Source organism: Citrus clementina, unplaced genomic scaffold (assembly GCF_000493195.1).
Source record: "Citrus clementina cultivar Clemenules unplaced genomic scaffold, Citrus_clementina_v1.0 scaffold_6, whole genome shotgun sequence".
Taxonomy (NCBI): domain Eukaryota; kingdom Viridiplantae; phylum Streptophyta; class Magnoliopsida; order Sapindales; family Rutaceae; genus Citrus; species Citrus x clementina.
The window spans coordinates 21,488,793-21,503,448 of record NW_006262139.1 but is presented as its reverse complement, the minus strand read 5'-3'; the positions used below and the strand labels follow the sequence as shown (position 1 = coordinate 21,503,448).

Here is a 14,656-nt window from a genome sequence, read left to right as displayed (position 1 = left end):
TTACCCCATCATACGTGCCAAAGTATCAGAATGAGAACTAATTGCCAAGTACCAAAGCTACCAAGAGCTTTTTTCATAATTTTGTATGTTCAATTTCTTACCTTCCAATGCCAGGGAGTGACAGAGTTCCTCTTGTCCACGGCAGCAACAACTCCATCTCAGCAGTCCCCTTTAGTGGTTAGAAGTACAATATAGGGTTTATGGTTAAAAATCTAAAACAAAATATTGAACTCTATTGTCCCTTGAACCACTTCCAAAATCCATGTAACCTAAATGGCAAGTTCTACAAGAATGCAAGGGACTTCAAAAACTTTTGCCTACTGAAGAAAAATTTGAGTAAGAATACCAATTGACGCTCCTCAAGAATATAACAGACAAGCAGTTATATCTACAGGAACGTTATTCCAAGTAAAAGAATCTCAGTCTAATCGTGATATCATTTCAAAAAATCATACTTTACAAAGACTCCAGTAACATGAACACTCCTTTGAAGGTGATTGCTAATACGTGCATAAAAAAAAAAATTTGCAGGAGAAAAACTGTAAAAGCTGATTACCAAATATTAAGTTATTAACCCATTTTTATGAATTTCAATGTATTTGCACAAACTAGAAGTTGCTCCAGGAAAATAAAGATAGACATGTATTAAAGTTTTCCTCTCACAATAATTAATTCTCATTGCAAAAGCAATTACTTCTGGTAAATTACTATAACAAGCAATTAAACTGCATCAAATAGTAGCTGCATAAAAAATACACATAAGCAATCTATGAAAAATTAACTAAACAAGCACAATATGCTCATTCCCTATCCGGAGAAAACATCAAACAATAAATCAACAAACAATTGTCCCAAATCATGTTTTGCAAAGCCAAGATACAATTAAAAAGGAAAACGGAGTGATAAACCATTTCACTGCAAACAATTCAAAACTAACTAAACACATAGAGCTTTAATAAACCCGCTGAATAAAGAGAAAGTAAAAAATAAATCTTAAGGATCAAGTGCAAGCACTGTTTAATCCACATCAACAGAAATTTCAAAAGGGATTTTTTGTTCAACCTCACAAGCTCCACATGGTACATAGAATTATACTTAAAAATACTTAAAGCTGTTTGCAAAGATTTGAAACCAAATAAGAATCTCAAAATCTACAACATTTCAAAAAAAAAAAAGAGAAAACATAAACTCCAATTGATAGTTTTAAGATTCTGGTCTTTGAAGTGGCCAAATAGTAACATTCATCATAAACATAAAGACTTCATTTGCACCAGCTCCTTAAACGTCAGAAGAATCACCAGGCCAGTACTAAAACACTGATGGAACTATGTAGAATCTGCACAATGAATCAGAAACATAAAGAGACAATTTAAGAAGAAAAAACTCAGAACCAGAATCCTTTTGAACCGGTTTAATCCAACAATTAAAATTGATAAACACAAATTTAGAAAAAGACAAAGTGAAGAAGATTTCAACATTATCGACCACCTACTACTATGATATATTTTGCCAGAAACATATTGGATTTCATAAGACAATTAAAACTGATTTAAAAAAAGGACTGAAGCTATTCTTTACAGCATAGTGTGATGCTAAAATGAGAAAACCTTTAAGAAGAAAATATTTTGAACCACTTCAAAATCCAAGTTATAGCTCAATTTTTCCATAAAGAAAGAAATAGCATAGTTATCTTAGAGATAAAGACTGGATTGAATCAATATTAAATTGAGTAAGAGTATAACTAACTACAGATAATAAGATAGATAAAATGCATCTTCTTTGCTGTAGCATACCATAGATAAACCACATTTGCCAAATACAGTAAATCACTCAACTAAAGCTCAAGTACTCACATTTCCTTGATTTTCTTTTTAAGGTATCATTTTCAGATTTCATAAGCACTTCTACTTGAGTGCTTAATATTAAGGAACATTAGTTGTCAAAAGTTTAGGACTAAGCTAAATGATCATTTAAAAAATGGAGGTTTATTACTTTACGATGACGTCAGCCGTGCTTACATTACTTTATAACTTATTATCACCTTGGACAACTTATGACAAGTTCTACAACACATCAATTTTAAACAGATACTAGGTGGGCAAATTGGTCATATTTACTGTATCTTCTCTCTTTTTATTAACCAGAACGTACACCATGTTCAAATATTAAGCTAAACCCCACAACCTTATAGCCTTGGTAATCAAGAAACCCCAAGGTCCAGGGGATTTGGCTGGAAATAATTGAAGCCAACCAATGGAACTAGTGAGGCCAATTGTTACTCTCAAAGCCCACATTATATCTAGATACATGAGTCATATGCAATTAGCCTTAAAATTCAATATAAAAAAACATAGAAAATGTGGCATTTACTTAATACCTGAGCACCTAGTGCCCCATGTAGGGGGCACCGTATTGGCCAGCAGCATGCTGCCCTCTTCCAGCCCCACCTTGCGGCATCTGCTGATTTGGATAGCCTCCCTGATTTGCATACCCTCCAATCACACTGGGGCTTACATTTGTCTGATTTCCATATGTACCTTGCATGGGTGCTGTCCCACCAGCAGCCGAGCCCAGTGTTCCCAACAATGCCTGCCCAAGTGCGGGGTTGAGCCCCAAGCCAGCACCTTGAGTTGCCAGTAAGGCAGTCAATGCCTGCCCAAGAGCTGGGTTCAAAGCCTGTGCTGCTGCAGGAGGAATAGCAGGTCCGGACGGTGCCATCAAGTGGCCAGGTCCTGCTGCAGCAGGACCAGCTCCGCCAACATAACCCGCACCCTCATTCCTCTGAAAATGTGGGTTCTGTGCATTGTGGTGACGTGATTTCCCTGGTTTTGGTCCATCAATAGCCCTCTGGCAGTTCAGAATATGACCTTCAAAGTTCTTGTGTGGCTCTTCCAATGCCTTCTTTGCAGCATCGACTGTCTTATAAACAAACAAACAAAATCCCTTTGGCTTCCCAGTGGCCTTATCAATGCCCAAAGGCCCTTCCTCAATCTCTCCGTACTTGGAGAAAAACGCAAGCAATTTCTGCGGCTCCAACTCCGACCCAACATTGCTCACAAAAATCTTCCTTTGAGTATACTCGGACTGCTGGTGATGCTGCTGGTGTTGGTGTTGGTGCTGGTGCTGGTGCTGGTGCTGGTGCTGGTGTGTCGCAGTACTAGCAACAGCAGGAGTCGTGGCAGGCCCGATGGACGCCAACTGACAGGCAGTCATGCGGTTACCAATCTTCTTCTGGGGCTCCTTAAGAGCCTTGCGGGCCCCGCTACGTGTCTTGAATAGGATGAAACCATAACCCTTGGATTTTCCAGAGACCTTATCACAAACTGCTTTGCAATCCTCGATCTCGCCATACTGCTTGAACGCATCAATTAAAGTCTCGGCCTTGGTGTCCCAACCGAGACCGTGGACGAATATCTTCCGATGCACCGGATCCTCATCGGCAACTTGCCGAACTCGACTCGCTACGTCCCGATGATTTTCGGCTGCTTCGCAGAGCAGATTAACAAGCTGATCCTTGCTGAATGGCTCTAAAAGACTCTGTATCGGCTCGTCGTCGTCCTCATCCTTTTGATCAGCTTTTTCTTCCTCCTCTTCGTCTTCCTTTTGGTCGGCTTTCTCTTCTTCTTCCTCCTCCTCTTCTTCCTCTTCCTCTTCCTCTTCTTCCTCTCCTTCTTCCTCTCCTTCTTCCTCTACTTCTTCTTCGTACTCCTCCTCTTCAATCGGCTCCTCTTGCTTCGGCGGTTCTTGTTGTAATTGCTTTTGTGGAGGTTCCGTGGGTTCGCTGGTTTTGGAGTCGTGCTTTCGCTTTTTAGCCATTGATGAACACTGCGAAGAAGAAGAAGAAGAAGAGTAACCACAAAAGCTTTTGTTCGACGAAAGATAGATCTGCGGCGATGGTTAGGGTTTCGAGTTGGAGATAAATGAATTTGTTTTCAATAGTAAGGGGTTTTTATATATATATATATATATTTTTTTTTTTTTTCAATACAACGAAGGATTTTCGTAAAAGATTTTTTGGTAAGAATTGTCGTCAGTCACTTGCCCGTGACTTGTGAACTTGACGGTACCGTATGTCATGCAATAAATATGTATTATTAGATGTGCCCCTCGAGGTTTGAAACTTTTCACTTAAATGGCAATAATTTTAAAAACAATGCACTGACCTCCTGCTCTCGGCATCGGCTCATTAATTTAACTTAATTAGTAATATTTATATTCAATACAATGTCTTCCATGGCTTTTCATGTCTTGTAAATGATGTTTGCTTATTTTGATTGTTGACATTACTTTATATATGTCCACTATGAATGTATACTTCTTTTCCAAATGAAATTTTTCTTTACCAAATGAAATCTATGATTAAAAATGGATGCAAAAATATGATTCATTATAAATTAGAATATGCGGATCACTATACATATAAATAACAATAGAATTTTGCATAGTTCATCACTTGACTCATGTTTGTAAGTACAAAATAAAGTGATTTCACTCATAATGATTTCAATGAAGCCGATTCTTTGATATGAGTATTTGTGTTGTTAATTTGTCTTGCGTGTTAATAAAAACATTATATTTATATTGCTCAGTATATGATATGAAACTTGATTCAAAATCCTCATTTATCATCCACATCTCTTAAGATTTAGATGGAGTATGAATATTATTCATATCTATCTCCTTTTTTAATTAAACTTTGATCACAATCTTTTTAATTTTTATAATTCGCCTGCTCATATGGTTTTTTGTAGACACCAATGTAATTGGTTGTAATTCGGCAGCATTTACTTCTTTAATTTTGACATCAGTAGGTCAATTTTTATTTAATTCAATACCACCTCCTTTTATAGACTTAGACTTTTATGATGATTTACAGTCTCTTCATATCCTATAGTCAGGATACATGTTCTCTTGCTCTTAAGCGATGATCCCTTGGACTTGTGGTCCATGGTCTCTTGGACATGTGAGTCATGCTCTCCAAGTTATATGATTTCATTTTCCTTTTTTATTTAGTCACAATTTTGTATTTTGATTATCTCTTTTTTTTCTCTTTTATAGATCCTATCATTTATTTTGACTTATTCATAGTTCCATCATCTCTTTTTGACTTCTCACATTTCTTACGACAATATAAACCAATTCTAACAAAACCATGAAAAAGAGATAGAGATAATTGAACTAACCATTAAGGAGAAAAAAATTGTCTTTACTTGTTTGATCCATTATTTCTTTTGACTTATTTATGGTTCCATTATCTCTTTTTGACTATTCATATTTCTTATGACAATATAAATTCATTCCATCAAACCCATGAGAGAGAGAGGCTAGAGAGAATAGAACTAACCAGTAAGGAGAAAAAATTTGAAAAAAAAAATAGTCTTCACTAGATAGAGTTGAAACCTAAATGAAACCACGAGGTTTTATGAGGGGCAATTTCAAAAACACAAAAATTATTGGGCTATTATAAAAAATTAAGAAATTTATTTCGGTAAATAATAATGTCTTTGCTTGTGTATTCATTAAGTAAATGTGTATTCATTAATTAAATAATACTACGGTGGCGTTGGTCTAGGGCCTCTAGGCCTTTGGGCACCTTGACCCCACATGCCGGACAAACATTACTAATCAATTTGATTTATGGATGGAGGTTCTCAAAAAACCCTTTTCTTCATACCATCCGCTAAAAATTTTGACAGTTCAATGAATTTCTTATGGCACCTTTTTCATTTTAAAAAATTACTCAAATCAAATTCTATGGTGTTGTTGTTGCTCACAAATTCTCAATTAAACCAGTTACAAGCTTTTCAACTTCTGCATCTTGTTTTTCAACTTCCTCGGATATTAGAAATAGTTATTCTTGTTGCTAGAATAATGTTTTTATTTTATTTTTTTCCCAAAAACACCTCGTAAGTCAGTCCTAAATCGAATTAAAAAAATTGTACAAATTCTGACGCCTCTGTTTTCTGATTGCTTTGGAGACTTGGAGTTAATACACAATTTTTTTGTCTTGATTTTCGGCATCTCTTATTTATTCAATTACTAATACTTGGTTTTATATGATAACCGAAGAAATAAACTCGATTGACATATACAATTGTGATTCATGAAGGACTTGCATGGAAGATGGTGAAAGAAGAAAAACATATTGTCTATTTGTCTCATTCTTTTTATGGGTAATTTTTCCTACTATTTCAGTGAAATTCAGTCGCATACATGTTTGGTTGAAAGAAATAGTAGGAGAGGAAAGGAATAAAAATAAAAGAGGAAGAGAGAAAATAAGTGAAAAAAAATGAAAAAAAGTGTCAATCTTATTTTCATTGTTTGGTTAGACATGAAATTTATCTTTTTCTCTCTTTTTTTTTCTCCTCTCCTACTTCCCTCTCCTCTCATCTCCTTATATTTATTCAAACCAAACATGCCAATTCACTAAGAATAACATTTATGTTCTTTTAGGTAATTTAAACTAAGGTTTAAAAAAAATAAAAGTACGAAAGGGGTTTTAAGAGGATTTTAAAGGGGTGGCAAAAGCTCCAATGTTGATTCATATCCCTGCACTGTGCAGTCCAGTCTTGAGTCTTCACTCAACAGTGGGCCTTGAAATGGCCCACACAGGCTATCACAATGCAGTATCCTCTCTTGGGCCCAAAAAATCATCACAAATAAGTAAGCAAGCATTAGAGCCCTACCCGCGATGAGTAAGGAGAATATTTCAAGCACAAGCAGCCGACTTGCAGTGCTGACGTCTCATTTGTCTGCCGTCGTCATGGCTTCAGAGAACGAGGCTGCTGTTGCAGCCGTTCCTTCTGATTCGCCTACCATGTAAAGCTTTTCCTTCATTCCCTTATCAGTCAATTGTTTCACTATCTCTGGTTACAACTTCTCGTTTATTTATTTTTTGGAAAAAAAATTAATTGCAGATTTGACAAAATAATTAACAAAGAAATCCCATCTAAAGTTGTTTATGAGGATGATAAGGTACCGTCTTGCTCCCTTACTTATGTCTGATTCCTTATACCAGAAACATACCTCTAGTATAGGGTTGCCATTTCTATACTTTATGGTTATAAAATCTGTTATGAGATGTATAAGCTATTATTCTTTTGAACTTTCTTCATGTACTTATAATCTAAATTCGTGTATGAGGTGTTAGTGTTAATGCTGCTGATCATTTGAGTAAATAGTGCTAATTTAGAATGACCTTGGTGCCTTTCTATTTGGTTGGTAAACTTTTGTCGGTTGATGGCTATCTAAGGTTGCATCTGGTGCATTTTCATGTTGCTATGCTTCTGAAGTCTGGTCGTTCACTGATGTGCAAGGCTTCTTAAATTTATACCAGTTTCTGATAGTTCTATTATTTGAACCCTCATTCTGAAAAAGTATTCGCGCCACACTAGGTATGTCACATAAGTGGGGTTCGTTAAAGAGAGGTTCACAGTTGTGAATTTATCGTCTTTAAGATTTAATATGATCTGTATGCAAATTGGCTTTATATCAATGTATTTTAATATATGTGTTTTCTTATTTCATTATGAAAAGGATCTTAGTTGACGGACTAGTAAAATGATTCATTAGTTCTGGCTTTTATATTCATCCATTTTCTGTCTTTCCTTGCAGGTCTTAGCCTTTAGGGACATAGATCCCCAAGCTCCTACACACATTCTAATTATTCCCAAAGTGAAGGATGGCTTGACTGGACTTTCAAAGGTATTTATTTGCTGCTTGTGATTTGTTACAACTCCTTAATAACTATTTTTGGTGAAATGACTGGAAAATGCAAAAAAATTTGTCATCTCTGATATTGTAACCGACTAATAAGGCAACCAACAAAACCATAAGATCTGACTATTTGTGAACCAGAGGATGAAATATTGATTCATTCATATCTCTCTCTCTCTCTCTCCCTCTTTCACCTTATATTGCTAGGTAAACAAGAGGAGATATTCAGGGAACCTATAAGGCATTAAATATGTAGTTTACATTTTATTTTGGGTGGAAATTTTCTGAAAGGGCAAAAGTTTCTTTTCCAAACTAAGCCATATCTAAAGCATAATATTTTAAGTTAATTACATATTCCATTCAGCCTATCTACCAACCAATAAAGTCCCTATCCAAGGAAGTATGAAAAATGTTCTGGTTCTTTGCACAAGCTTCAAAGAATTATTTACTTGAATTTCTTCATCTTCTTTTTGGTGGAGATTGTGAAGCTAAGCTAAAAAGTACATGAAAGCATATAAGAAAATGAAGTTGCTGTAAAACTTTGCATTCATCTCCCATACAGCAATATTAAGTTGAGATATGTTAATGACCTTGTATATTGAGAATATATGAAGCAACTTGTGTGAATTGATCCTAATAATGTAAGATTAGATACACCCATCTTAATGCATGATTAACCTGATTGCATTGCACAATTTTCTTCCTTTCTATATTCTCAAGTTGCATGCAGGTCTATAATTTAAAAGGTGAAATGTTCGTTGTCATGTGTCTTTCATTTGACTATTACCAGTCCTTATCTATTTGTATTTTTGGGTTTCCTTGTCACAGGCCGAGGAAAGGCATTGCGAAATTCTTGGCCGCCTTCTTTACACTGCTAAGCTTGTTGCTAAACAGGAAGGACTAGAAGACGGCTTTAGGATTGTGATTAATGATGGGCCAAATGGAGGTCAGTATATTTCTCCATCTATGCATATAAGCCACCAAATATAGAGATTTACATTTTATGACCATACAGAAAATGTTCTGAAATTGATATTGGATTTGTTAAATTGCAGGTCAATCAGTTTTTCACATCCACGTCCACCTCCTAGGAGGACGACAAATGAACTGGCCCCCGGGCTAAGATGAAGTATTTTGGGTGCCAGATTCTCTTATGAAAAAATGATTATGCCCTTTGTACTTTAATATGCATCAAGCTGCATCGAGCTTCAAATAACAAACTAATTGGTGGCTGCTTTGAGCCACATTATTTGATATGATGTGAAATGACATTGTGCTGAAAGGAGAAAAAGACCTTCAATAATAAGGGTGTGGTTTGTCGAATTTCTTGCATAATTTTCTTTTACCTGGAAAATCCTTTTTGAAATTCTATTTCACCTTAAAATGTTAACAACGAGAATCTTTGGTGTACCTACACTAACACGCCAGAGATATTATAGTCCAGTTTGAAATTGAGGTTGAAACTTAATAAGTTTTTTATTTTATAATTTGTGATAAAAATAGTATTTGGTAAATTTTGTAAAAGTTACTTATTTTATAATTTTTTTCATTTTGATAGCAACTTTTAAAAGCAAGTAGAAGGTTAATTTTCATAAGCGACTTATTAAATAAGTTATCATACATTTTAAAAGCTCTTATTATAACCTTAATATTTTAAAAAATAATTTTGTCTTATTTTTCTACAACATAATATTAAGCCATTAGATATCATATTACCACTACAATTAAATTACCGCCACAACTTAATTAAAAAAAAATATTGCCACAACTACTGTATATTCCCTCTAGTATCAAAGTTTTGATGTAGTAAGTTCATATTTTTTTTATATTTTACTTGTATTATCTATTAGAATATTTAAAAAAAAGGTTTGCATATAATTATGTAAATATTATATGCAATTTTTTTTTAACTTTGAATAATTTTAACACGAAAATTAACCATAACTTTTAAAATTAACTTCATAACCATGCTTTTCAATATTCAAGCTATTTATATTTTTTTTCTATAGTTATGGTATTTATTGCATCAAGCTTAATATGAATGTAATGCATATTAATTTTTTATTTTATCTAGATTATGTATTATTATGAATATTTTTCATATTTTATATAAACAAATTTATTGATTTTTTTTTTCACTTTATGTAATTTTATGTGTTTAAAAAAAAAAGGCATGTCCAAACATCATTAAATATACTCCAAAAAGATAAAAGGTATTTTAATCTTTTGTCTATTTTGGTCATTATATAATAGAATAATATATTTGTAATAAAATATATTAAACGCATATGCACTACTTTTCAAATCCACAGCAACCACAACAAAACAATTTACCAAATACCAAATTACTTTTTTAATACTGTTTATTGCATCCGCACAACAGAAGCAACTTATTTAATCAACAACTGCAATCTCAAACTATAACTACTTACTCTAACACGATACCCAGAGATACTAACTTTTGAATCTTGATTTGTATTCAATTGGGATCCCCTGTGCCTAATCCTAAAGTTGACAAAAGTGAAACACTTAAACTGATTAATAATTGACATTTTAAATTTTCATCACAAATAATATGACATGTGATGTGTTATTCAAATGATATACATGTGATAAGTTATTTATTCAGTGATTGGTAATTTTTTTCAATAAATTTTAAGCAAATTAATTATATTATTTTACTAACTATTGGTCGAATGACAAATCATTTAAAATAAAAGTTTGGGATAAAATTTTAAGATGTGTACCATTATTTAAATGGAATTCTAATCGATATTTAAAAAAAAAAAAACTCAATATGATATTAGTAATTAATTGTAATTATGAACCAACAGATAATTAATCGAACATCTATACTCCTTCTTACTGCATACAACAGTGGTGCCTACGTGAAAAAGGAGAAAGAAATCAGAAGTCAACCGATACCCACATCACACATTCACACCGGACATTGGACAAGTGAAAACATTTCTTTTAGAGTATTATTTGTACTACCAAAACAGACATTTCATTTCGCATGGTTCATACCTTATATTTAATTTGAATGGGCTCTCAATCTGGCCTTTTAGGTAGACATGAATGCAAATATGCATGATGACTGAAGAATAATTTCATCAATTTTCTGAATAAATTGATTCATGATAATTACACGGTTTAAGTAGCTTCCCGAACGTACAACAGTTTACCTGCTGCAAATTTCTACAGGCTAAGGCCAAGAAGCCAGGAGATGAAACTGAGACAAGGGTTACCAGCCTTACTGACAATCAAGTAGACTTCCTCCTTCAGTAGCCACTTCATTGCCATCATCAAAGAAACATAGAGACTTCAAGTGCTTGTCAATCCCAAATAACAATAATACAATTTCCTCCATCAGCACATTTGTCCTCTCTCCAGAAACAAATTCACAAATCACACCATCCACTTCTATCAAACTGCAACCGGGCACCTTTCTTACCTCGTTATCTTCCATTCCCCTCCTAACCTTCTCCACCCCGTTCCATTGTTCAGTAGAAGCATATATATTTGATAGAAGCACATGAACACCTTCATGGTCAAGACTCCGCTCAACCAAGCTCTCAACTGTTTCCTTGCCCAAGTCAACATCACCATGCACTCTACAGGCATTGAGCAATGCACCGAGTACATAATTGTCTGGTTCAATTGGCATCTCTCTCACCACTTTTTTGGCTGCTTCTAGCATCCCGGCTCTCCCCAATAGATCTACCAAACAACCATAGTGTTGAACTCCAGGCTCAATCCCATAAATCTCACTCATGCTCTTGAAAATTCTCAACCCTTGATCCACCAATCCCATTCGGCTACATGCATTCAGGACACATATAAAAGTTACTTCATTGGGTACAACTCCTTCCAACTGCATCCTCATAAACAACTCAATTGCACTAGCACTTTGATCATGATTTGCTAACCCCGAAATCAAAGAAGTATAAGCAAAGACGTCTCTATTTGGCATGCTATCAAATACACTACAAGCTGTCTCTATACATCCGCACTTAGCATACATGTCAATAATGGCAGTACCCAAAATTATATCTAACTCTATCCCATTTCGATCAACATAAGCATGTATCCACCTTCCTTGATCCAAAGCACCAAGAAAAGCACAGGCAGTAAGCGCACCCACAATGCCAGCGTGATTAGGCCTAAACCCACAAAGTTGCATAAAATTAAAGTGCTCCAAAGCCTCTTTAAAAAGCTCAACTTGCACATATCCATTAATCATCGCGCTCCAGGAAACCGCATTCTTTTCCGGCATTTTATCAAACATTTGTCGCGCGATTGAAATTTGGCCTGACTTCGCATACCCGTTTATCAAAGATGTCCACGAAATGACACCCCGGTTAACACTCATATCAAACAATTTCCTAGCCGGGTCCATGCAATTACAAGTAGCGTACAAATGAAGTAATCCATTTAGCACGAAATCATACGATTCCCAACCAAGTCTAATGACTTGGGCATGACAAATTAAACCCAAAAACAAACACGAGGTGTCAGCACAAGCTCTAAGAATAAAAGAAAATGTGTAGTTGTTAGGCAAGAAATCGCTCCGAAGCATTTGCTTGTACAGAGCAAATGCTTTGATGGGTTCATTTTTCTCAGCAAAGCCTCTGATCATGGTGTTCCAAATGAAGGTAGTTCGATATTGGAGACAGACAAAGAGTCTGTAACCATGAGAGAGATCGCCGATATCGGAGGCTGAGCAGAAGCCGATGATTTTGCCGACGGCAAAAGGGTCCCAAAGGGTGCCTGAAACTGTGAGGTGGGATTGAATTTGCTTGATTTGTTTCATATTGAGACATTGGTCCAAGAGAGAAACTGATCTCTTGCTTGCTTTCAAAATTTTGGAGGCAAATGCACACATCGACCTACGAGATTTGCCTCTTTATATCTTCCATTGATTATATAGCTTCACAGTCCATCCACAAAGTTGAGTTTTTTTCTCCATTTTTTTTTTTGGAAAATTATATCACAGTACCTTTATTTAGTATACCTCTAGCCAGTAAAGATTTCGACATATTGCTCTACCTATATTTTTAAATTTATATTAATCAACCACATTATCATTAATATTACTATAACTTAAAAAAAGCTAAATAAAGCAACCATTTCATCCTTAAAGTAAAAGAGTAAAAGACTATTTTATCATTTGAAACTTTGAAAAAGTAACAAAATTTATAATTACACAAGAATCACGGTTGTAGACAGCTGGGAGAGTCAGTTGTATAGTTTTTTTTTTTTTTAATGAATAAAAGTCTTTTGATTAAATTTATAAATTTTGTAATTTTTCAAAGTGTCAAAGCGTAAAACAATATTTTAATATATCTAAGAGTAAATTAGACATATTATTTAAATCATTTAACCAACTCTAAAGGTATTAGTGGCAAATGATTTAACTGATACAAGTTTGAAAATAACGGTGGTATATATAATAAGTCAAAACTTTTTTATACTTAGATGTACAATGATAAGTCAGTGATGGTATAGAGAAACAAAATTATTTTTTATTTTTAATTTTATAATCACAATGTTACTTATCACGAATCTTCTCGAATTATCTTATATTAAATTTCTATGTATGGCTGAACTTATGAAAGATATCTACCTTCACCACTTAAGAGAGTTATTCACCTTTTATCTAATGTAAATGGAAGAGGAAATCTATTAGGGCGAAGGACAAGTAGTTATATTTCAAAATCCTATATTGTATTTGTTGAAATATCAAATTAGAATTTAAATAATTATCTCATATGTTTGGTACATGGTAACTAGTAGATTTTATATATCAATACACAATTATCATTTTCGGACAGAAAAAATATTATCATAATTTAAATTAATTGTTTAGACAAAAGCTAGGGGAGAAAAAACTCATTTTTGAACCCAAAATAATTGAATAATTTTTATCTGCAACCAGACATGAACAAGAAACTCTCTTTTTCTTATGGATTCTCTGTCTGTGTCAAATGGGCAGTTCTATAATGGGCTGGGTCATCAGCGGAGGTGTGCTTAGAAGAAGCCGAGCCCACTCAGATAGGGTTAAGTTATGATTATTATTAATTAAGCATAATTTATATCCGAATCGGCAAGTATGATCTCTATAATCAATAACATCAATACACTGCAGTAGTAAAGTAAATTAGATTTAAAAAATAAAGCGTAAGAAATGGAGAAAGCAAAGATACAATGCTAATTTTACGGTTAAATCAATTGACTTTCCTTCCCAAGCGGCTCGATTGGCACAGATCGAAGCAAATAAACAAATAATTGACGACATCAGTCCAAGGTTAAATCAATGATGGGCTTGAAAGAAATCATTAACGTGTGATCAACCGAGACCTATGCATGCCCACCAACTAATAAATGTCCGCCGATCTTATTTGTTTGGGGGGATGGAAAGGAGTTTAATCACATCAAATAAAAATTCGGCCAACTTGAAAGTCTTAGTTGTACGAGTCTTCTTTTGACGCTGACGACGGTGAAGACGACGACGATGCCCATTATTTATTGACGTACTCGGACCGGGGGGACCCATGTGTTTTTTTTTTTCTTCTTCTTTTCTTTTTTGATAGAGTTTTAACTTTTTGAGTATTGGCCTCGCAAAGAAATTATTAAAACTAAGGTTATGATTATGTTGTGTCTGTTTTAAAATAGAACATTTTCTTTTATAATTATACAGTTAAAAATTATAATATTTTTTAATTATTTATTATTTTACGTATGTCATTATAATTTATACTCTGAAATAGAGCGTACTGTACAGAAGTAGAAATAAGAAATGTAAATTAAAATATTGACATAAAATCCGTACTGGTCTGACAACGACCACTGAAGAATGGTGGCACATGCTTGCTGTCAAATCAGTCACAAATGGACGGTCAATGAGAATCCGTACGGATTTATTCAACGGTCAAGATCC

General features: G+C 34.3%; 3 protein-coding genes across 3 annotated transcripts; 1 reads left to right on the top strand and 2 right to left on the bottom strand.

The window, feature by feature from the left end:
- Window positions 1-969: 969 nt before the first annotated feature.
- On the bottom strand, window positions 970-3,943 carry LOC18038787 (UBP1-associated protein 2A). Its single transcript, XM_006430357.2, has 2 exons — window positions 2,378-3,943; window positions 970-1,336 (listed from the first exon to the last, which is right to left on the bottom strand). Exon 1 carries the CDS (start codon window positions 3,814-3,816, stop codon window positions 2,386-2,388), a length of 1,431 nt encoding a protein of 476 aa, XP_006430420.1. The 5' UTR covers window positions 3,817-3,943; the 3' UTR covers window positions 970-1,336; window positions 2,378-2,385.
- A 2,721-nt stretch (window positions 3,944-6,664) lies between these two features.
- Window positions 6,665-9,039, top strand: LOC18038472 (14 kDa zinc-binding protein). The gene is made up of 5 exons (XM_006430356.2): window positions 6,665-6,819; window positions 6,918-6,975; window positions 7,615-7,704; window positions 8,545-8,662; window positions 8,772-9,039. The coding sequence occupies exons 1-5, from the start codon at window positions 6,692-6,694 to the stop codon at window positions 8,837-8,839; spliced, it is 462 nt and encodes a 153-aa protein (XP_006430419.1). The 5' UTR covers window positions 6,665-6,691; the 3' UTR covers window positions 8,840-9,039.
- Window positions 9,040-10,766: 1,727 nt separating this feature from the next.
- LOC18039335 (pentatricopeptide repeat-containing protein At5g66520) lies at window positions 10,767-12,686 on the bottom strand. The gene has a single exon (XM_006430355.2). It carries the CDS (start codon window positions 12,599-12,601, stop codon window positions 10,970-10,972), a length of 1,632 nt encoding a protein of 543 aa, XP_006430418.2. The 5' UTR covers window positions 12,602-12,686; the 3' UTR covers window positions 10,767-10,969.
- Between the last annotated feature and the right edge of the window lie 1,970 nt (window positions 12,687-14,656).

Excerpts from the sequence above, each read along its gene's own strand:
- LOC18038472 (XM_006430356.2), top strand. The coding sequence starts at position 6,692 with ATGAGTAAGGAGAATATTTCAAGCACAAGCAGCCGACTTGCAGTGCTG. Across the intron at positions 6,820-6,917 it reads CCTTCTGATTCGCCTACCAT|ATTTGACAAAATAATTAACA; the intron begins GTAAAGCTTTTC and ends AATTAATTGCAG. Across the intron at positions 7,705-8,544 it reads GCTTGACTGGACTTTCAAAG|GCCGAGGAAAGGCATTGCGA; the intron begins GTATTTATTTGC and ends TCCTTGTCACAG.
- LOC18039335 (XM_006430355.2), bottom strand. The coding sequence starts at position 12,601 with ATGTGTGCATTTGCCTCCAAAATTTTGAAAGCAAGCAAGAGATCAGTT.
- LOC18038787 (XM_006430357.2), bottom strand. The coding sequence starts at position 3,816 with ATGGCTAAAAAGCGAAAGCACGACTCCAAAACCAGCGAACCCACGGAA.